The 23847-nt window shown below is 43.0% G+C and overlaps 1 protein-coding gene across 6 annotated transcripts in view; it reads right to left on the bottom strand.

Annotated features, from left to right (window-relative positions):
* Positions 1 to 9422: 9422 nt before the first annotated feature.
* Positions 9423 to 23847, bottom strand: part of LOC137431799 (histone acetyltransferase KAT7) — a 101027-nt gene continuing 86602 nt past the window's right edge. For all 6 annotated transcript variants that reach the window (XM_068123510.2, XM_068123512.2, XM_078782503.1 and 3 more), the window contains 3 exons: positions 15317 to 15463; positions 14204 to 14310; positions 9423 to 9867 (listed from right to left, as the gene is read on the bottom strand). In XM_068123510.2, the coding sequence (XP_067979611.1) occupies positions 9766 to 9867; positions 14204 to 14310; positions 15317 to 15463 (356 nt within the window). In that variant the 3' untranslated portion in view covers positions 9423 to 9765. The remainder of the gene's footprint in view (positions 9868 to 14203; positions 14311 to 15316; positions 15464 to 23847) is intronic.

The raw sequence follows: 23847 nt of genomic DNA, 5'->3' as shown, positions 1-23847 counted from the left end.
ACAGATTTATCCCATCTCGTCTTCAGTTGTCTTACCCTTCCTCCCGTCCATGGTTCACTGAATCTTGTGGTGAGGCAGTTGCCCTGAAACAACTTGCCTTTGCCTCTTGGAAGGCAAATCCAACTGAAGGCAATCTCAGTTCCTTCCACCAAGCTCGGAACAAGTGTGTGTCTACCCTCAGGAGTGCCAGGAAGCACTATCTCTCCACACTCAAGGTTGAACTCTCAAACCTGTCTCCTTCCTCCAAATCCTGGGGGGTCTCATCAAATCCGTTTCTGGTGTTTGTTCCTCCTCCATCCCCTCCCTTACCTCAAATGGCTCCACAGTTGACACCGCACGTGACAAAGCCGAATGCCTCAACTCTGTGTTTGCCTCAAAATCTTGTGTCCCAAACCCATCTCTCTCTGTTCCCACCTTTCCCAGTCGAACCCAACAGCTCCTAGACTCTGTCCTTCTCTCCTGACAAGGTGGAGAAGTTTCTGTCAAACCTCGACTCAGATTCTGCAACTGGACCAGACAGCATCAGCCCACGGGTCCTAAAATCCTGCTCTGCCACTCTATCTAACCCTCTCTCTGTTCTTTTCAACCTCTCTTTTGCTAAAAGTCATCTGCCAGCATCTTGGAAATCAGCAAACATTACCGCTTTACACAAAAAATGTGCAAAAACAGATCCTTGCAACTACAGACCAATCAGCCTGCTCCCAATTATCAGCAAGGTCATAGAATCCATCATTGCTTCCGATATTAAATCCTTCCTCTGCTCCAACGGCTTGATCTCTGATCATCAATTTGGATTCAGACCAGGTCATTCTACTCTGGACATGTTGCTTCTGCTGTCTCAACAATGGATGTAGGTCCTCAATGCCAAACAGGAAATCAGAGCTGACTCACTTGACATATCACGTGCCTTTGATACGGTCTGGCACCCAGCTCTGCTCACCAAACTCTCCTCCTATGGTATCCATGGAAATCTCCACTCATGGCTTGCGGACTTCCTCTCTGGTCGAAGGCAACGTGTGGCCCTGAATGGATTTCTCTCATCTCCCCTTCCTGTTCTGGCTGGAGTCCCCCAATGTAGTGTTCTGGGCCCTGTGCTATTTCTGGTCTTCATCAATGATCTCTCCGACTCTCTGGAAAATCCTCTCTATCTCTTTGCTGATGACTCCACTATCTGCCGCTCCATTCCTCATCCCTCAGATCGGCAGTCTGCAGCCTCCTCACTCTCTGCAGACCTGGAAAAAAATCACAGACTGGTCAAACAAGTGGAACATGTCTTTCAATCCTGACAAATTGCACACTCTTACAATGTCTCTCCGAAAGGACCGACTGGAAAACCCTCCCATCTACTTTGTCAACAATCCTCTCCAAGAAGTTCTGTCGCTCAAGCTTTTGAGTCTCACTATCTGCCATGATCTTTCTTGGGAAAACCACATTTCCAAGCTGGCCTCCAAAGCCAGTCGCCGACTCGGCATCCTCCGTCGTGCGAAGTCCTTCCTTGGCACACCTGAGCTCCTCGCCACATACAAGGCTTTCATCCGCAGCTCAATGGCATACTGTTCCCCCCTCTGGGCTGGTGCTCCTGCCTCACACCTAGCTCGGCTTCACGCTGTTGAAACCAAAGCTTTCAGAATCATTGGAATCTCCTGCGATGAAGTTAACTCCGAGGGCCTTTCACTCACTCACCGCAGGCAGGTTGGTGGTCTTTCTGTCTTCTACCGACTCCTCTCCGGCCTTGCTCCACCAGCTCTCTCTGTGCTCCGTCCCCCCAATATTCCTTCAGGTCGCACAAGATCTGCCTGCAACCCTCTTATGGTTAAACTGCCAAAATCTAGGCTCTCTGCTCACCTTCATTCTTTCATTCCCCTTTTCTCCCGCCTCTGGAACAAACTCCCCCACTCCCTTCAATCCCACTCCTCCCTCCAGGTCTTTAAAACAGCTGTTCACCACCATCTCTTATCTTCCCCCATACAAAACCTTGATCTGTTCTACCCCCGCTAATTTCACCCCAGATACTTTTCTTTTTTTTCTTTTTGAAATTCCAACTTCTTTCCTGGAAGTCCTTGCAGTGTTCATATGTTTTATACCTCTCCCACCTCCCCCAAAGCCCTCCCCCTCCCACATTTCTCCCATTGTCCCTGCTCTCAAATGTTGTGTTTGTGTCCTTCCCCCTCTCTCCCCATCTTGTCTGCCGCTTCCCTTATTTTTTGTGTGTCGGCTTGAGTTTTTGTGTGATTAATGTTCGCTCTTTCACGAGCCTCGATCTTGTATACAAAAAACAAACAAAAAAAAAGCATATAGAAAAACACCCCAAAAAAACAATCAATATCTAGAATTTGAACATTGTCATTTCTATAACTAACTGTAAACTGTGAAATAAACATGACAATAATGTCTGCAAATGAAATAAAGAAAAAGCGTCCGTAGATGAAAATTAGGTTAAAAAAAAAAAACTTCCGCTTTCGGTCCCCTCAAGCGAGGAGGCTTGCTTTGATCTCTCCACGACGTCGAAGTTTGAGTATTTCCCCATTCGTGTCTTTGTCAAATTTCCACTGGTTAGTGTAATTGTGTGTTTCTAGTTAGTTTTGGTTTTGTAATTATTGCAAACTTGTGTGTAATTAGTCGGTTTTTGTTCGCACCTCGTGCCTGGTCTTTCTCGGCTCCCTCCCCCCGTCGGTATGTTGTGAATATAATTTCTTTCCTTCGCTGTATTTGCTTGTTTCTTTGATTTTCTTTTCTCCCCCGACCTCGCATGAACATCTTATCCTTTGTCAAACGTTTTAAAAACAAACAAAAAAATTATTAATTCTTTCTCTCCTCATGGACACATGCTTGTTCTCTCACACCCTTATCTCGCCTTGTGCCCCGCCCCCTTTATCTCCTTTTTCTTCCACCTCTCCAGCCTTTCCAATTATAGTTTCCTCCATACTCATTCAACCCTTTCTCCTTCTTTCTCAAATCCAGGTCCTCACTTAGGGATTTTCCCAGATTGTTTTTCACGGTTTTGTTTAAACATTATTTAAATATGTTTAAACTTTCCCCTGCAGCGTTTTATTCAGTGGTTTATTACAACACACTGTTTTTCTTCCTATTTAAAAGGCTTTTTACAATTTCCTCTTCAATTCATTCCACTTCCAAAAAAAATTGAATCTATTAGTTCCTCCTCCCTACATTCTCTAAACTCACCTTCATTCCACCCCTACTCTATTGTTTTTAAACAGATCTCTGACTTGAAAATCACAATAAACCTAGTTTGCAATAAATGTTCGTTTTTCATTAATCATCCACTTTCTAAACTCCCCCCCTCCTAAACTCCCCCCTCCCTTTCAATTCACCCCCCTCACCCCTCCCCTTCAAAACTCCCCCCCACCCCTCCTCTTCAAAACTCCTCCCTCAAAAACTCCCTCCTCACCCCTCCTAAACTCCCCCCCTCCCCTCCAAATCTCCCCCCTTGCCCCTCCCCTTCAAATCTCCCCATACCACTCCCCTTCAAAACACCCTTCTTACCCCTCACCATCAAAACTCCCACCCAACCCCTCCCCTACCATCTTTCTCCAATTGTCCCCCCAACTCCCCTCCTCAAAGCTGCCTCCTCTCCACTTCGTCTCCCTTCTATCTCATACCTCCACCTCATCCAACCTTCTACTTTGCTCTGCCCCTCCCCTCAAACAACCCCTCACTGTGCCTCATCCCATCACCATCAAACCTTTTGTCCTCCTCATCCTTCCCTTTCTCCTAACTCTTCTGCAATCTCTGACACTATCAACAGCTCTCCCTACCTTCTCTTCTTCTCTCTCATCTTACCCTACCACTCCCCTCCCTTGTCCTGCACCCGATGCTCCCCCTCCCTCTTCCTTAACGGTATGGACCTCAAACATCCGGGGCCTTCACTCAAACCTGATTGATCTCCCCATACAGGTTGCTTCTGACAAACCAGAAGTAATCAGCTTAACAGAAACATTTGCAGGGAAGTTTGTCATAACCAAGTCTAGAAGAGCAGATGCTCCGTTGACCGAGATCCGGGTCGGGAAATTGACATTGTGTCAGTCCCATTGAGTCGCAGAAGTCCTTTGCTGAGGTGCCATGGCTGGTGAGAGAGGAACCCACACCCAGCCAGCTGGCATGATGACAGTTGAAATCACCACATATGAGGAAGAGAGAATTGGGATGAGTTGATAGAAGTTGGCCCATGTTGTCAGACAGTGAAATGTAAATGGAGTCATCACTGTTTGGAGGACGGTACAGAACACATATGAACAAAAGGTGGGAGTGGAGAGGAAGCCATAGCCAGAGGTACTCCTGGGGGTGGGGTGGAGAGAGGGCAGTGCAAGGAGAGTGAGGAAGAGAGTTTTTGATAAGGATAGCCACCCCGCCACCAGGACGAGGCTCAGGTCTATCATACCGGAGGAGGGAGGGATAACCAGGAAGAGATATTAAGGAATCAGAGACATCTTGAAGGAGGAAAGTTTCTGTTAAGCAGATCAAGTCTGGATTGTCAGAAGCAACCTGAATGGAGAGATCAATCAGGTTTGAGCGAAAGCAAATGTTTTTTGTTTTTTTGCCTTGCTTCGTATTCTTACTTCCCTCGCTATTCTTACTATTATGAAGGCTAGTCTTACTTCCCTTGTCCGAGCAAGTCCTCTTCTTCCCTGTTCCTTTTTACAGTAGACATCACCACAAGGGATATTCCCCTCATTTAGTCTAGCATGCCAGACGAGGTCAGATCCCAGGGTGTGCTCACTGCTGTGCACCACCAGCTCCTTGGAGACAGAAGTAAGAATTGCACAGGCGTGGGACACTGGTGATCCTTGTCCACATCTGTCACAACATGGCCGCGCAGCTAAGAAGGGTAAAACGGGACGACTGCTGATACACCACACCAAACATCTCATGAAATTACTCAATGCTGCATTTAATTACTTAAAATGGTAAATTGTTAAGAAAACACCAATAAAACATTTCCTTACCGGCATTTGACTTGGTTTTATATATATATGTATATGTGTATATATATGTATATATGTGTATATATATATATATATATATATATATATATATAGATATAAATAAATAATATGACGCTATGGACTTGATAATCATCCCTTGTATATATTATGTACATTTCCATGGAGCAGGTTAAACCAAGCAGACAGGAGGAAAAATCACTCGAGTATTGCATTGGGCGACAAAAAACGTACGATGTTGGTTGATATTTGATAGTATAATGCAGTCCGATATCAGAATTCATAACAAAGGTGGTGTGTATGGGGTTTTTTTCCTCATCGATATTGTTTTAGTCGTTAAGCTTGTCCCAGTTGCTTGGTCTGAATCCCGACTAACTGAGTCAAAGCGATCATGCCGGCCAAATGATCTGGGTGCTTCAAGTGGGGTCACGGGCATGTTTGCCATGTTACCTTGCTCAAGCGGACTGTTTTGGGCACTCCAATATGATAATGGGCCTGTTTGCCATGTTACCTTGCTCAAGCGGACTGTTTTTGGCGCTCCAATATGATAATGGGCCTGTTTGCCATGTTACCTTACTCAAGCCGACTGGTTTGGGCACTCCAAGGAGGGTCACAGGCATGTTTGCCATGCTACCTTTCTCAAGCGGACTGTTTTGGGCACTCCAATATGATAATGGGCCTGTTTGCCATGTTACCTTACTTAAGCCGACTGGTTTGAGCACTCCAAGGAGGGTCACAGGCATGTTTGCCATGCTACCTCACTCAAGCGGCACATCTGAGCCAATCAGGAGACGTGCTCATCGGTGGCATGCGCCAAACACCAAAAGTCACAAACCAAGCGGTGGTTGTTTGGATGGAGGCACACTTCGTATGAGGCGCTAAATCGCCCAAACCCAGTCTGTCATTTAACGGGTATATAGAAGCTCATATACTAACGATCAGACCAACTTGAATGGTCTGAGACCAAGTCGATTTGTAATACATAGAAAAACAAGCAAAGGGCAGGTATGCAAAGATAAACAATACAAACCTGGACAATAAAAAACCCTGTACGTGCCTCCGACTAAACAAAACGATTGGGAGATTCTCATCAAACCAAGCCTTAAGCACACCACAGAAGAAAATAACAGAATAAATTTACATGACAGAAAATACCACAGGCTGTGCTCGACGGTACGCAGCTGTCGCAAGTGGATATATCTCCAGGAAAAAGGCAGTTCATACCACAGACATTTGCTGGCACAAGAAGGATATAGTACTATGCAAAGCTACCCCCTAGATGTCATTCCCACAAGGTAATTGAACCACCTTTAGAGGCCATTTTTCCCCACAGAGCAGGGGTTGGCCTTTTCGGGCACCGTGGTCCCCTTTTTGAAGCAATGTTTTATGGCCGGATGCCCTGCCGCCTACCCTGTTAGTCGCCTTTTGCGACACACAGGAAATTACCAGTGAGCTGGTACTCTATTTGCCGACCTCGGAAGGATGACAGGCTTAGTCAACCCCCCTGGTGTTAATTCAGCGATCGACCGGGATTCGAACCCAGGATCCGAGGATCCCAAGCCGGCACCTTAACCGCTAACCCAACACCAGTCTAATTCCCACAACAATATAATAAAACAAACTTAGATTAAAGTGCATGTTTACCTCTCTAGGGAAGTGTCTCAGACATGAGAATGATCAGGAATTTTTTTGTTGTTGTGGGGGTTGAGGGGGGACACTATAACAGGGAAGGGGGGGGGGGGAGGGACACCTCTATACCGCGTCAAGTTTACTGCTGACGGCTCTTGTAGAGAGATAAAAATCAATGCTAGATTGTAAAAGGAACAACCCGTTGCAAACGGGTATCCAGCTTGAAATCTACCAACTTATGTCTTAAGTATATTTATGTCTTAAATACTGGCAGGGTTAAGCCGCAAAGTCCGGACACTTGCACAATTGTCTCTTTTTGCCCTCATTGGGCACAAGCATCAGTTTTGGGCATTGGGTGGCGATAATCAAGGAAGAGATGTACAACCTCGCATTGACATCGGAAACTCCTTGGCATTGGTGTATTTCTGTGCTAATAATGATGCAACTCTCTGGTGTTCTCCAATCCATCTTGTTCTTCCTTCATCACAACTTTGTTTCCAATCAGTTCAGAACATTACTGTCCATCTGCTAGCTATCACGATAGGCTTAAGGTTCAAATGGGATTCAAGTTAAAGAGGATGTCAAAATCTGAACCCGTTAACCTTGCACCTGATCATTCCGGTCCAACCTAAGTCCCAGCGAGTGAATGAATAAAAGAGCACGATTCACACCAATCCATTAACTAATGGATGGGATTGACTTTCACTACAAGTGCAATGAGGTGTTTGGCACGGTCGCCGGTTCTGAAATGGGGTGGTGTAGGTGAGTGGTGTTGGGGCAAGTTCAATGTGCCCATGGTTAGTAATACCCGCTCACACCGACAGGGGTCAGTAAACAACGTGCACAGCAAAGAATCACAAGTAGTCAACCCACCTTCGTTTTGGTTTTGGATTATTTTGTGCCCCTGACCCGAGTATGTGCACCCCCATCACATGTGAAAAACGTGGTGGAAATCGGTAAAGCAGTTTTCGACTTTTACAAGCATACAGACAGACAGACATTGAGTCGAACAACTCATACCATGCTTATTCAGCTTGCATTTTGATCAACAGTTTGCAATAAAACATCACAAATTTGCATTTCATTAATTTTTAATTGCCTTAAGAACATGTAAATGTCAGAATCAAATTTGATGTTGCCAATTCTTTTCACCTTTAGCTCCAGCACTAGAGATCACTGAACAGCAACTTCTCCCTTAGTAGACAATGCTAAGGGCTTCAATCAGTACAATGTTTACATATGTCTGTCTTCTATGATCAGTTTTTTTATCACTGAATATACAGCAATGCTTCAGCACATTGGCTGGGGTGGGGGGGGGGGGGGGGGTGGGAGAGTGCAGCAGTTTCCACTGATGCAGTGCCCCCTGTAAATCACAGCAATAATTTGGAATTCATTCAGGGTACCAGCAATAGCTGGCAACTCGTCACGAAGAACACAGTAGGATCTTTAACATCCATCAACTTATGCCCAGTTATCGTCTATCCAGGGGATGTTGCAAACATTGAAGAATCACCCTGCCCGTGCAAGCCAAGGATGACAGTTTGTAGCTGGTATGGGAATCAAACCCAATTTTGACAGATCAGAAGAGAGCGATTCATAGCTCATCTCCTACTTTCAGGAAATTCCATGTTCGAACAATATTCCTTGGGCTACTTCATTCTCAGCCTTGTTCGACATGTCCAATGAGGAAAATGCATCGCCATATTCAAATTCCTCGCAAGCTTTTATAAACAGAAGCTTGAATTTGATGATGAGATCATTACTTTATCCTCTCCCTGCTACACAGGATAAGGCCTAAACCACAGCTCCCCACCCTTTCCAATCCTAGGCTAGATGCTGTGCTTCATCCAATTCAAATCTTTCTCCACCATTTGCTTCCATTTAGCTCTTAATCTACCGATTGGCCTTCGACTCGTCATACTGCTTTAGTATATTTTCTTCACTTATCTTTTCTCCATTCTTTCAATGTGTGCAAACCATTTAAAATCAACATTTACATATCCTTGCACTCATAGCTCGTTACAATTTGGTTGTCTTTCTCCGACACTTTCATTTGCTATAAAAGAATTGGTTTTAGAGTTAAAACGCTTACTGAGCAAGTGCATTTCAAAGGAATCCAGGAATGTGATAATCCAGCAAAAGGAAATCGTCGACCATTATTGCACTGGAAAAATTATTAGGAATGTAATACAAACAAACCCAAACACAAAGGTGGCCTATTTTGAAAAACAAGCCTTTTAACTCAAAAAGAGACACCTCGGCATCTACAAAAACAAAACAATGTAAGAAACGTTATGAGATTAAAGTTGATATTCTTGTGAGTATCCAAAGAATTACAATAAAAATGACTTTTAGACTTTTATAATAAAGTGATCACAACATAAGTCGGTAATCAAATAAACCATCCTGGACTTATTTGCCTTTCCATGTCACCTCATTTTGGCTGTAGCGTGTGCTGTAAAGGCAAAGTAATTGATAAAGCATTGGCCGCAACAAAAAAAGAAAGAAAAAAAAAAGCGGTGTACCTACCCTGTCATTATAAAGAATGATCAGATGGAAAAGATAAACTACCTTTTCAAGCATAGGACTTAGTTGAAATACATTAAATGCAGAAACGGATGAAAGGACCATAATGGCGATAAATCTCTCAATTTGGTTAACATTGGCAATCATCTAAAGACGTGATATGTAGGGGATCTCGATAATCAACTGTAACACTGAAGCCTCATCTCCCGAAGCAAGAACACCTGTTTTTTTTTTGTTTTTTTGGGAAATGGCCAACACTAACGGTGCAATACGTGACGAAGAACATAAAACAGATGACTTGCAAAAGAAAAAAAAAATGCACATTTATTCATAGTAACTGCTCAAGCGACAAACAAAAATATACAGCAAGGTTTGGTGCAAACAAAATTTTGAAGCATGTAATGTACAGGAAGATAGCAATGCTTATAAAAAAAAAAGCAAAAATAAACTCCAAACGAAGGAAAAGCCAAAAACAATGACTAAAAGTAACTTGCAAAAGGGTGTTCAGGGGTTAACGTGTGCGGTGAAGGCTGAAGAAATAACATTACTTTAAAACCGTCGATGAATAAGTAAATACAACAATGCTGGTAATGACTGAGTAATGAGAGTTTTTACTCCATTGATTTAGTGTGCGTTTGGACGAAATAAATCAAGAACATTTTGGAGGAGTCCATTTCAAACCGTCCGGGTCAACGACTCTGTCGGTTGTTGGCTTCTTCGTCTCCCGCTGAAGCCATTCGTCAATCAGATCCTGTAACAAAAACAAATGCAGCGCTCATGCTGGGTAACACATAAACAATCTATATTCTATTCTATATATAAATGCAAGTTGTCAGAATGCGTCTGAATGGAGTAAACGTCATAACCTCAGCACGTACAATGCTGAATGATACCTCATTTAAGAGCTCTTGGGTCCAGACAGTGCATGCGATCTTAACAGTTAGTGACTATTACTGCAGACTTGGAGTTGGGAATGGGGGGAGGGGGTGGGTAACGGGGAAGGGGGAGTGATGTTGTGAAGAAAAAAGGCGGAGGTGCGGATCTGGGGTTGGGAAGAAACAGGGAGTGGAGGACAGTGTTTGAGTGGGGGTAGAGGGAGCAAAGAAGGGACAGAGTTGAGAACGAGGAGTTGAGAGTGAGTGAGGGAGGGTTGAGGACTTGAGATTGGAAAGAGGGGGGGTGGGGGGGGGGGGGTGGTTGAGGACTTGTAGAACAAAGGGGAGCTACAAGATTGGGAGTGCGTGCAGGGGATGAATAAACAGCAAGAATGACTGCAGTTTATTTTCCATCCTGGTGATTCTACTGGAGACGTACTATCTACATATAGTGGCCTGCAAAAGTATTCACCCCTACCAATAATGCCACATTTAGATGAATTACAAATTATGCAGAAACTAATTTTCCAAATGAATTTTGTATTCATAACTGAAGAGATCAAACTAAACCCTGTTATAGTTGAAGGAAGTTACATGTCAGGAATACCTGTAAAAAACATGTACAAATCAAAATTCACTGGTGAAAAGGTATTCAGCCCCTTAGGTAAATACTTCGTGGAATCACCTTTTGCAGCAAAAATTATGAGACAATGACTTTTGCAACAATGAATGACAATTTAGACTATGAGACATTTTGGGGTAGGTCTCTACCAGCTTTTCACAGTGAAATGGTGAAATCTTTGCCCATTCTTCACATGAAAATTCCTCTAGTTCCAAGTTTGATGGGGATTGTCGATGGACTGCAATCGTCAAGTCTCTCCATAAATGTTCAATTGGGTTCAAGTCAGGACTTTGACTGGGCCACTCAACATTTATTTTCTTCTTATTCAGATACTCCAGCGTGGCTTTAGCTTCGTGCTTTGGATCATTGTTCTGCTGAAACGTGAATCTCAGACCCAGTTTCAGATGCATGGCTGACTCAAGCAGGTTTAAGATTCTCCTGTACTTTGCACCGTCCATTGGCTCTTCTATGCTGACAAGCTTTCCAATCACTGCTGATGAAAAGCAGCCACATAACATGATGCTGACACCACCTTGCTTGACAGTAAGGATGGTGTTGACCGGGTGATGTGCAGTGTTCGGCTTACGCCAGACACAACGCTTTTAATTTAGAAGAAAAAGTTAAATCTTTGTCTCGTCTGACCACAAAACGTTTCTCCACATGCCTGCAGTATCATTAAGATGCTTTTCCACAAACTCCATAAGAGCTTTTAGATTTGTCTTTTTCAGTAACAGCTTCTTTCTTGGCACTTGTCCATTGACGCCAGCTTTATGAAGGGATCGGGATATTGTTAATTGATGAACACTTTTTGCATACAAGATCGAGGCTCGTGTTGACCCCCATATCAGACAGAGAGCCTTGCAGATCATTCAAAGTCATTGTTGAATTTACAGTGACATCCCGTACCAGTTTCCTGCTTTCCCGGCTGCAGAGTTTGGATGGGTGACCTGATCTGGGTAGAGTCTGGGTGGTATGGTACGTTTTCCACTTCTTCATGATGGATTTCACCATACTGAAAGGGATAATGAGTGACATTGAAATATTCTTATGACCCTCTCCTGAACAATGCTTCTCCACCACTATATGTCTGACTTCTTTGGAAAGCTCCTTGGTCTTCATGTTTGCCTTGTTGATTGATCAAGTGAGTCACACCTTAAACCTCTTTAGGTAAGCGCAGGGGCTTAATCTTCAAGTTAAACCACTGATTACATACAAGTGAAACCTATTACACTTATTTTGTAACATTTCAAACAAATAATTTGATCCTGAAGTGATTTAGGGTTAATTACGCAAAGAGTTTGAATACGTATGCAACTGAGAATCATCTGATTTTCTCTGTTAATCAAAAATTTTTCACAATTTATCTGCATTTTTAGTTATCACTTCTGAGTTGTTAGCAAAGACTATATTACGTTTAATTTGAAAGCTTCAGGAAATCAGCTCAGGTGGCATGAAAATGCGAAAAAAATTTGGAGGGGGGTGAATACTTTTGTAGGCCACTGCATGTACGAGTACTAAATCAGCAACAAATGATTGCTCCGACCCTCCAGTCCCATGCTTGTAAACTTTTATGCATGGAAGCAGGTTGCCCTGGATGGCATTCTCTCTACTGCCCTTCCCAGCATCCTGTGTCCTCTTCATAATTCTGGTAGATATCAGGGACCTCTCTGAAAAATAATTTATAACCACCTTTCAGATTATTCCAAACTGTCAGTTCTTCAGCCATAAAGCAAGCACCTTGTCTGATGATTTTTACAGCCAAAAGTAGATCAACTAAATAAAGTACATGTTCATTGCTTTAAGGTCCACTTCGGTAGTCAACCTATGGTGGAGATGCACTCCTTAAAGTTCATCCACCTTACAATCTGACATGACGTATACAATCCAATTACATCTCCAAGCTGGCCTCAAGGAGTGGGTGTTGACTATGAATTGTAGGAATACCTAAATCCTTCCATGGATATCATCAGCTCCAAGCAGTGTTGCAAGACTATCAACCACAGTGCCAAGGATGATGGATGGCTCTCTTCTGTGGGGTGATGTTCCTGTAACCCATCTTTCACACTGGTGGCTGTAGATCTTCAGGCACTTGGGGCAATCACCAATTGGTATCCATCAGTAGAATCGCCTGAATCACAGAGACTACACCCCTCTCTATCTCTCACTACTCATATATTGATGGTCTTGTTGTCACGTCTCACATCCCATTTTGCCGTTTTAATCTTTCAGCAATCGTTAGCCCTGTCAGGCGACACAGGCCCATCTTACACCAACCCATACCATGTTAGCCCTCCCAAATCTATTATCACTGCTCACCAAAACTCCATTGCCTCTCATTTCTCTGATGGATGGAATCCCCTTCCAGAATCCCTCCAATGTTCCTCCAACCTCCAGTTCTTTAAGGTGACTAAATCTTATTTCATTTCCCTAACAATAATATTTTGTTTCTTTCCTGAACATGATTTTTATTTTCCACATGCAATGACCTTTCCGCAATGTCCACCCATAACTGTGACTGGTGTACAAATAACTTGCTGCTGCTGTCATGTTTGCATGCCACACATCTACCTGTCCTCTTCTGCCTTTCTCCTTTTTTGCTGTACTGCTTGTACCTTGCACGTTTGTCTGCAATCACTTTACTCACATCTTCATTGTTGAGTTGTGCTATCAGGGGTAAGTCTCAAAACAGAACACAAACCAACAAGCCCAATTGGGAGTACTAGGGCATGCCCGTACTATATATAAGCTAGGACGTGCCCGTTCCTTGCCAAAAAAAAAAAAAAAAAAAAATTTGTGTAGGGGTGTGTGTGTGTAAACATCCTAGGGCGTGCCCGTACGTGGGTGCAAAAAAACATGCGTGCAAACAACAACAACAAAAAAAAACTTTGAAACCACGTGGCAGTAACGACCACAGAACCCCCCCCCCTCTATTTACATGAATGGTTTGGTCCATTCGCAACGACCACAGAACCCCCCCCTCTATTTACATGCAATGGTTTGGTCCATTCGCAACGCCAAAGCGAACGGCGAACGGCTAAATCGCCATAGCTCGGTAAGTACTTGTCCGATTAATTTCAAACCTTTAAAAGGCACATCCTCGGGTCCCCAGCAATATACCTGGCAAGTTTAAAGTATATCGGACCCGTGGTTGTCGAGAAACAGCGGTCACAGACAAACAAACAAACGTACAAACGTACAAACGTACAAACGTACAAACAAACACACAGAGATTACTGGAATTATAGATAGATGCGTAATCTACGAATACAACTTTAAAGCACAAAAGTCGACATATCGAATTGGGTTACAGTGAGAAGTAATCATTCATTTTCAGATGTTTATAAAATCATCACCTTGTTCTGCAAACAACATACTCAAATGGGCAATAAGAGCTTTTGCGGAGAGTATTTTGTCATTGATAAATGAACATTTTTGAATGAAGCAAAAAAGGATTTTATATGAACATGTTTCCCTTCATTCCTACGTCATTTTTGTCCATTCAGAAACGCTTTATATGAAACATTGAATGAGGTTAAAAACACACTTGCCTCTTTAAGTTAAAAACACACCTGTCAGTTAATATCACACACCTGCCTCTTTAGCACCAGATATTTGCCTTTCCAATATTTTAGCATCTGCAGCTTCTGAAGGGTTGTGACAATGTCTATGGGGTTCAGCGCCGTCTGCTGGCTGATCTCTGAAAATATAAGAAGGTCCACAGGCACACACACAACACACTTAGACCATTACCATAAAACATTACTACTGCACATACATTTGCGCTCCACCAAAAGAACCTTAAAATAAATTATCTTGGAGATTCGAGATGTCACTGCTAATATTACAGAACCTTTGTTTTTGATTCAGAACTTAATATAACCTTTTAAATTAGAAAATAAAAAGAAATGGCATTGACAAAATTATTGAAACCCAAGACTTAATATTTGGTAGCACAGACTTTGGACAAAATATCTGCGTTCAAGTGCCTATAGCCATGAATGAGCTTCCTACACCTCTCTCCTGGCAGTTTGGCCCACTCTTCTTGTGCAAACTGCTCCAGTTCTCCCAGATTTGAAGGGTGCCTTTTCCCAACTGCTGTTTTCAGATCTCCCCACAGGTGTTCAATGGGATTTAGATCTGGACTCATTGCTGGTCACTTCAGAACAGTCCAGTGTTTTATCTTGAACCATTCCTGGTGCTTTTTGAAGTGTGTTTGGGGTCATTGTCCTGCTGCAAGACCCATGGCCTTCGACGGAGACCCAGCTTTCTGACACTGGGTTGAACATTGCGCTCCAAAATGCTTTGGTAATCTCCTGAATTCATGATACCATGCACACATTCAAGGAACCCAGTGCCAGAGGCAGCACAGCAACCTCAAAACATCACTGTACCTCCTCCATGTTTGACTGTAGGGAAGATGTTCTTTTCTTTGAAGGCTTCATTCTGTTTTCTGTAAACATAGAGATGATGTGGTTTGCCAAAAAGCTCTAATTTGGTGTAATCTGTCCACAGGACATTCCCCCAGAAGGATTTTGGCTTGTTCAGGTGTGTTTTGGAAAACTCCAGTTGGGGTTTCTTATGTCTCTCACTCAGCCGTGAGGGTCCTCCTGGGTCTCCTTTCATTGAGGTGGATTCTTTCATTTATCAATTGGGATTACTTGTGTCTCGCACTTGCCTGAAAATAAAACCTTCAGTCAACTTACCTTTTATGGAAATTTCCTTGCCATGAAAATTGTGAAGATATTTCAAAAGCACTTCTTTCCAGTAGCTACGGTAACTGATGGCCCCGAGCTCAGACAACGGTCTCTCGGGAGACCCCATCTTGTTCTCCATTTTGGAAAGCAGATAACCTGGGGCAGGCAAGATTCGAACCAACAGAGCAAAAATGTGACTTAAAACATTGCTTCACATGCGCATGTACAAAGGGTTGAGTAAAATGTAGAGGAAAAGTTTCAGACCATTCAAAACTTTGTACAAGCTACCAATTTGGCAAAATGCACTGCTGATGAAAATTTTGTTCATCTACTTTTTCAACAAAGTGTTTACTGGTTACTTGTTTCAAAATGTATACTTTTTTACCCACGATATGTTGCAGATCCACCATCTGTTATCTTCCCCCATCCAAAACCTTGATCTTTTCTACCCCCGCTAATTTCACCCCAACTCCACTTTTTTGAAATACCAACTTATTTCCTGGAAGTCCTTGGTGTCCTTGTGTTTTATACTTCTCCCACCACCCTCCCCCTTCCCACGCCTCCTCCCCCCAAGCCCACTCCCTCCCACACATCTCCCGATGTCCCTGCTCTCAAATGTTGTGTTTGTGTGCTTCCCCTTCACTCCCCATCTTGTCTACCACTCCCTCTTTTTATATATTTTGTTTGTGTGTTTGATTTTTTTTTTTGTGATAAATGTTAGCTCTTTCACGAGCCTCGATTCTGTATACAAAACAAAAAACAAAAAACAAAAAACAAAAAAAAAAAGCTACAAGAGCTTCGCGTTGCTGTTGTTGCAGTTCTTGTTGGCGGTCGATTTTTGAAATGTGCATCCATTGTTTGGACAGCTGCCGGCCATACCCACATACACTTGACTTCACCCACCACAGACCGAGATGAAATGATGTGGCCACCATCTTGGTTTTCTGCTGGGCCTAACGCATTAAGCCTGCAGACCTCTGCTGATTAATACACTGCCCGGGTTTGTTGCGTCAGATTTCCATTGGCTTTGTTTGGGTCGAGTGTTATTCTCGATGGGGGACTCCGAAAAATAAAATCATGTCAAATAATACTAAGGTTCAATCAAGCCCGTCAGAATGCACGGTACGTCAGAGCGCACGGTAATCAAGCGTTATATTACGCAAATTACTAAAAAAAAAATAGCGTTACATAATTTTTGAATGGCCCTAATTGCTATGGTTAAGCAATGCATGATGAATCAGCTCATTCTGATATTACCATGGAGAGGGTAACATGGATGAGAGTTGTCAAGTTAATCTTTTAATCGCGCATTAAATGTGTGTTTCCCAATCGCTCTGTTAATCTTTTACAAGTTATTTAAATACGTGCTTCTCAATCGGCCGTTACCCAATTTTGTCGCAGATTGTGACTAGTGCGGTCATTCTTGTTATCTCAAGAGAATTGCAAACTTTGTTGGCATAACATAATGACAAACAAGGACACCAACACTGAAAGAGTTAATCCATCATAAGCAACATCATTTTTGACAGGAATTTACAAAGAGTTGTCCAAAATATGGACATAAGATGATCAGAACCTTTTCTGCAAAATTTATGTCTGACTCACTTTTAAACACAAAATTCAGAAGTTGGGAAACACTGATAAGATTACACCTGTTCGTCCTATTATAATTACTCATCCTGATCTCTCCTGGGAAATAAAACTAAAGACATATGGAAAGAGAAGGAAATTATTTAGTTTTTACTGCAATTTTTACTTACGAGTTTTAGAAGCATGTTTTTACTTACGAGATGCATATAGTTCTCCATTCCAGGTGGGTCCACCAACTCACATGTTTAAACACCCACAGCAATGAACCGATATTCTTGTGGGAAGGTTTGGTGTGTTGAGAAGTCAGACTTGCGTTTACGTTTTCACAGGCAGCAATTCATTTTCAGCATTATTTTATTATCAGATCGATGAGCACTAGCACATGCTGCAATATATTATTCTGACACCACAAGAGGCTAGTTCTACCCAAGAAGTGAGATGTTAGTATGAGGTATTGACTAATCTACCATATAAAACACAATGTCAGTTTGTGTGTTTGTAAAATGTAACTGACAATGTAACTGACATATGAAACACAATGTCAGTACTATCATATCCCCGGGGTTAAAACCCCAAGAGGACGAATGGCCAAAACGAGCTTTACTCCAAGGCGTATATCCAACTTAGAGATATTATCTTTTCACACGTGCGTGAAGGTTCGAGGCCTTATCTAATCGGAACACACGCAGGGGTTAATCCGAACCCCCAAACACAAATATGAACCAGGACAAGAAAAGTCAATTTCAACAAATACTGATTTAATGAAAATAAATGCAAACAATTAAAATGAATGTGAGGTAAAACTAAAATTCCTAGGTTGAGGATCCTCCAAAAATAAAAGAAAAGAAATAATTAAATGGCCTTTTGTATAGTTTCGGCACTTATCTCTTTCAACGAGGTCGTTGAATGAAATGGCAGTTCAAGGTGGCCTGAAACCGCTCCAACAATGGCGTGCAGTCGCTCTCCGCAGCGCCACGTACGTGAGGCAATCCGGGCGGCGCTCCTCCTTCGCTCCCCACTTGGTCCGAAGCGCCAAGAGCCCCATAAACTGTCGCCCCCACCTTCTTCTCACGGTCACACCGGCCACGAAGGCGAACACTGCTCTTCCTCAGCACCAGCGCACAGAACCAGAAAAGACGCAGCCAAGCGACCCGAAGCACAAATCAAACCATCCGCCACATAGCCAGAACCAGACGATCGAGAGACCAAGATGGCGCGTCCGCATATTTTCTTTACACTCTCGAATCTTCGACGATCACGCCACACTCTAACCAATCCCCGCACTCCACCACTTCAGTCCATGGCCACAACCAATCGTCGTCTTCCCGGCGGGGCCTCACAGCCGTGCTTGACGCCCAATGACGAAGGTCGGGGCGTGGACTTCCCGTTGCAAGTCGGTCGGGGAGGGGCGGAGTCCAACCTCCGTTTGGGAATGTTTGGACGACGTCAGGGTTTCCTTGCCGATCGGCAAATGTGCTGGGTGTTGGTTAGCCCTGGCGGAGTTGTGAGCGAATGAGTCCATTTACAGTGCAATCGTTGTAGATATTGTGGCGGCCCTTTGTGATGCACTAACAACGAAGGGAAAATCACAGGGCAATTACACACTGGGGTTTATCCTTAAGCCTTACCTAATTAGCATAGCTCCACCCATTGTATGGAGACACATATACGATATTACCCGGACATTCGGCCTAACTTAATTTACATCGAGGTGGGTTCTTCCTCTTCACGACCCTCGGAGCATTCTAAACCTACACGATTCTATCTTGGCCAAGGTATTTCATCCCGACCCCAAAAACATAACAGTACAGACGACTGTCCCCCTTCATAAGGGTAGGTTTTAAAGGCCAATCTTTTAACACCAATGTATGTTCACTATGGTCTATTTTTAAGGATAAAAACACTCGAAAAACATTTTCCATAAAAGAATAATTATGTCTCTTCTATTGGAATTGTAGACGGTGGCTTGCAAAACTAGCCTCAAGGTCAGTGTACAGAAACGTAACAAAAACAAAAAACAATAAATACAAGGTGCAGCGAGGTGAAATTTGCTGCACATGATGTGCAATGTGCACAGAGTAAAACAAGTGTTCATTTACATCTGTAGGATGTCTAATAAATAAAGAAGATATAAGCACACCTGACACGAGGCCCAGGCTTCAAACTTTGGCACACTCACGAGGCTGCACCATCAAATAAACTGTTCCAACCAGTCATATTTTACAGGCTTTTATTTGTTTTAAATAATCTTTGTGAGAATAGGCCCGACAGTCTCATCTGCCTGTAATTGTCTGTCAGGGTTTTCCACAATTGTTAAAGTAGTTCGATGTTGAATGAAAAGGTAAGCAGGCGATTCCGTAAAACACAGCGAGGCCCGAGTTGTGCTGCACGGTCAAATTGCCTCGAGTTCAACAATTGGCAAACTGTTCATTATGAGAGTGTGCATGCAGCAAGTGGGCAAGTGCCGTTTTCATTTTCACACGACTCAAGGACCCATTTAATAGATTGCATAAAGGTAGATTTAATTCCTTCATGGGGTTCGTTATCAGGCCTGAGAATCGACTGAAGGTGGCAGGAATTTGGAACATAGCTAGGGAGATGGTACCAACTCGCCTATTCATTGCAAAAGACACCATGGGATCTCTCCAACAATAACTGCAGACAGGACGTCGGTTAGAGGGACGGTATGCTTTGTGATACAACACCCATCTGGTGACGCATCGATCCGACAGTTTATATTCGGTTCAGCAAGGCAACTTGCACAACACATCTCAAAGGTAAAAGTATGCTACCTCTGCACCATCCTGTCGGACTAGAAATACCTCATCAGTTTATCAAATACTTTTTTTCATCAATACAAAAGGTAAAACCAATTTCTTTCAACTTTGAAATCTTTTGCCATGAACAAACAGCATGTGATACGGCTGCTTTCTCCTGTTCATGTTTTAAAGCACGTGCAACAAGTTTAGCGTGGAACGACAGACATGACCAGAGTCTGAAGAAAAGTGTACGTCAACAGAAAGTACATATGGATGAATAAACTGTAGTGTTAACACTGTTTACCCAAACGTACCGTAATAATGAACAATACCATTTAACATGGCCGAGGTTGAATAAAAAAAATATCTGTGAATCATGCTTTGTCCTTCATTCCCCCACTTGATGACGCTCCCTGTTTTGCATGATTCATCTATTGCTTTCTAATCTGCACAGTAATCGGGGCCAAATAACAAAGTACGTTGTCCATTTTGACTGCTTAGATTTGGTATTCAAAGTAAAAATCCAGAAGAATTACATATTGACACAACAACAACAACAACAACAACAACAACAACAACAACAACAACAACAACAACAGGCATTTTCAGGCCATTTGCTTGCGGGCCCCATGACAATCTTCTCCATTTTGCCCTATTTTCTGCATCTCCCCTTGTTAACCCCCTTGCCCACATTTCTTCTTCCACCATCTTTAGCCAAGTCTTTCTCGGTCTTCCCCGTCCTCTACTGCCTTCTACATTCATTTCCATCACTCTTCTCAACCAGTCACTTTCATCCTTCCTCAACACATGACCAAACCATCTCAACCTGTTCCTCTTCACAGCATCCATCACAGGCTATATTCCCATCATCTTTCGCAATTCATCATTTGTCTTCCTCTCTCTCCACATTGAAAGACAGACATATAGTAATACTTGATCATATAACACGGTTTTAATGAGCGTTTTTAGTAGGCAGCACAAGACTTCGGGGTAGCATCATTGGCTGAGGGCGTGGCTGTGCCACTGATGCAATGCCCTCTGCTGGTTTGGACAGGAGTTTGGCCATGGAGCCAGCGATAGCTCGCCTATTCACGAACACCATGGGACCTTTAACGTTCACCAACTAATGCCGGTGGACGGGAAGCCCAGTCTAACATCCATCCGAGGGACGGCACACACGATGAATCACCCGGCCTGTGAAACACCAGGATGACAGTTTATAGCTAGGTCGGGAATCAAACCCAGGCTAGGCAGCTTGGAGGCGTGTGTGCGTACATCTCGGCCATCCCAGCCAGTTAATTTTAATAAGTGATTTGCCTTATTGTGGCATGGAAGATAACGTAAGCTATAGAACTAAACGCGATCAATTCACAGGCTAGGATTTATATGGCAAAAAAATGATTATTTTGCACACCATGTACAAGGGTGTATACTGTACCACAAATACAATGCTGCATTGTTCAGTTGCAAACTCAACTTCAATACCAAGTGCATTGAATAACATCAGTGCTTGCCAAGACAAACGAGGGTAACAAACTTGCCTTATGAGCCGTCTAGCCAAGGTTCGATTCTCAGATTAGCTACCAACAATCGGATTGGTGCATCGCAGACAGGATGTTGCATCAGTACGAGGTTATCCTCCCCACTTATTAGCTGAATGCTCATTTCCATTTCTTCATCCCTCTATTATCTTGTCTGTGGAGTTGACCAGCTGCGTCTGCTGTCCCATGTCCCATGTCCCGTGTCCCTCCCCCTACCAAGGAAGGAAATCTCTTATGCATGGACCACTAAGAAAGGATCAAGCTCCACAAAGAAAATTGTCATTTGGCCTATTGTGCCGGCACTGATGATGGGCACTTGTAATATCACAGGGATCCTTGATGTCCTAAGCCACATTGAGTAACGAGCCCAATTGCAGAATACCTGCATAATGCAGTTTGCAAGCACATCAAAAGTATTTCTTATTTGTTTTATGTTCTGATAGGCTGGCAGGATAGCCTAGAGGTATGTGCACCTACAAAACAAGCAAACATTATGGTCTGGCTGTCACAGATTGTCCCTTACTTATTCTTTCAAAATAACTGCTCGTCTTCTTCCATACTTACACACGCCTGCTGTACTCTACCCTTGTTGACTATCGCTCCCCCTTCCCACCCCATTCCTTCCTGCCACTCATCCACTAATGTGCGATATATTTATCTCCCTGTTCCCATTTGATCCTCTGTCAGTCTGTGAACCTGCTGCCCTCTGTCGTTCAGTTCCTTCATGAGCTCACATACAAAATACATACAAAACATACAAAATTTATACATACAAAAAAGCTGAGGAAAAACACAAAATACTTTACTGTATTTCTTTCCAATAATAAAAACAAACAAACAAACAAAAAAAAAAAAACAGAGTGCAAGGCAGGTTGGGAATTCTATGGCAAAATGATATTTTATGGAAAGATACAAACTGAAAAAAAAAAAAAACTTCCTTTGACAACAGTGTAAAATACCAACCTTCAATAAATTATGGAACAATACCAAATAAGAACAAAAAAGAGCAATCAGAGATTGCAGACCCTCGCCAGGACTCGTTTTGTTTTGTGTGGCAAATAAATGGAAAGATGCACTAAATGAAAGGTCGACAATTGCAAATCAAAGGTCTAAACGGTCTAGTTGTAAATGTGTGAAAGTGAAATGTTTGAAAAGTTGTAAAGGTCAAATAGTCTGAAGGACTAAAGGTTCAAAGCTCAAAAGGTCTGAAAAGGTCTAAGTTGGTCAAAAGGGTTGAAATGGTCAACTCAAAAGTGTCTAAATGGTCTTAAAAGGTCGAAGGGGTCCCAAAGGGTGTAATTTAAGGTCGAGAGGGCCATAATTGTCTGAAGCGCTCTGAAGGGTTTAACAGGGTCTATAGTGTCTTCAGGGCCTTAGGGGTCTAAAAGGTCTCAGAGGTATAAAGGGTCTCGGGGCTATAAAGGGTCTCAGGGGTATAAAGGGTCTCAGGGGTATAAAGGGTCTCAGGGGTATAAAGGGTCTCAGGGGTATAAAGGGTCTCAGGGGTATAAAGGGTCTCAGGGGTATAAAGGGTCTCAGGGGTATAAAGGGTCTCAGGGGTATAAAGGGTCTCAGGGGTATAAAGGGTCTCAGGGGTATAAAGGGTCTCAGGGGTATAAAGGGTCTCAGGGGTATAAAGGGTCTTAGGAGTATGAAGGGTCTAAAGGCCCTTAGAGGTCTCGAAGGGTCTTAGGGTTTTAACGCTATGAGTTTTAGGGATCTTATGAACTTTAGGGGTCTTATGGGTTTTCGGGGTCTTCAAGATAATAGTGTTGTAAAGAGTCTAAAGGTGCCTAATGTAATTAATACACATACTTACATTCCATGCAGACAAATAAATGGACCCAAATGCAATAGATTATCCTCTGGCGAGTGTAATAAGAATGAAGTGGAGCAAGCAAATACTGCCAGGGCGCCACCATTTCTAGAATTTTTAAATCAGGCAGATTGGTTTGGCCTGCAGCATGCCATATCTTACATAGACCTGCACCCTGCTTGTCCCACCATATAAGGAACAGCTAGCAAATCCCCCAGTATAATTCTGTGGCCATCCTCTGTGAGAGGAATAATCTATGGAACTCCACAGGTACCATAAACATCATATTGTCAAGCATCCTCCAAAACTGTCCACCACCTCAGAATCCACAGGGCTAAGTCATTCTTGGGTGTACATAGCTTTCATCTGAAAATGAAAGGGCCACTGAATATGGCTATGTCTCAAAGGCAGGAGGTATTTCTTTCCTTCTTACCCCACTCTCCTCCAACAACTGACGTAGCAACAATTGCCAATAAGTAGCAACTATGTGTGCATGAATATTGGAGAATTCGGCGACATTTTGTGCTGCTTATGGGTTTAACGACAGAAGAAAATTAGAGAGTTCCTCGAACACCTTACCACACGCAGTCTTGAGAAACAAGGACTTGGTCGTGGTCTGTGAGCGGCAAATATGATTGGTCAAGATGTAAAATCCCGCAATATTTTGTCCAAGTTCTGCTAAACGAAAGGTTCTTGAAAGTGCCAATAAGGCGATTTGTGTTCTCTACAGCAATCTGATGATGTGCTCTGACCAAGTCAAGCTTGGAGTAAACCTGCTTGATGGTTTACCTTTGTCCATAACCGCTGGGGGTAAAACGCTGATCTCAGCTCCAG

Source organism: Myxine glutinosa, chromosome 7, assembly GCF_964187855.1.
Source record: "Myxine glutinosa chromosome 7, kmMyxGlut1.1, whole genome shotgun sequence".
In the NCBI taxonomy this organism is placed as follows: Eukaryota; Metazoa; Chordata; class Myxini; order Myxiniformes; family Myxinidae; genus Myxine; species Myxine glutinosa.
The sequence above is the reverse complement of the archived record's forward strand: the minus strand, read 5'-3'. Positions and strand labels throughout refer to the sequence as shown.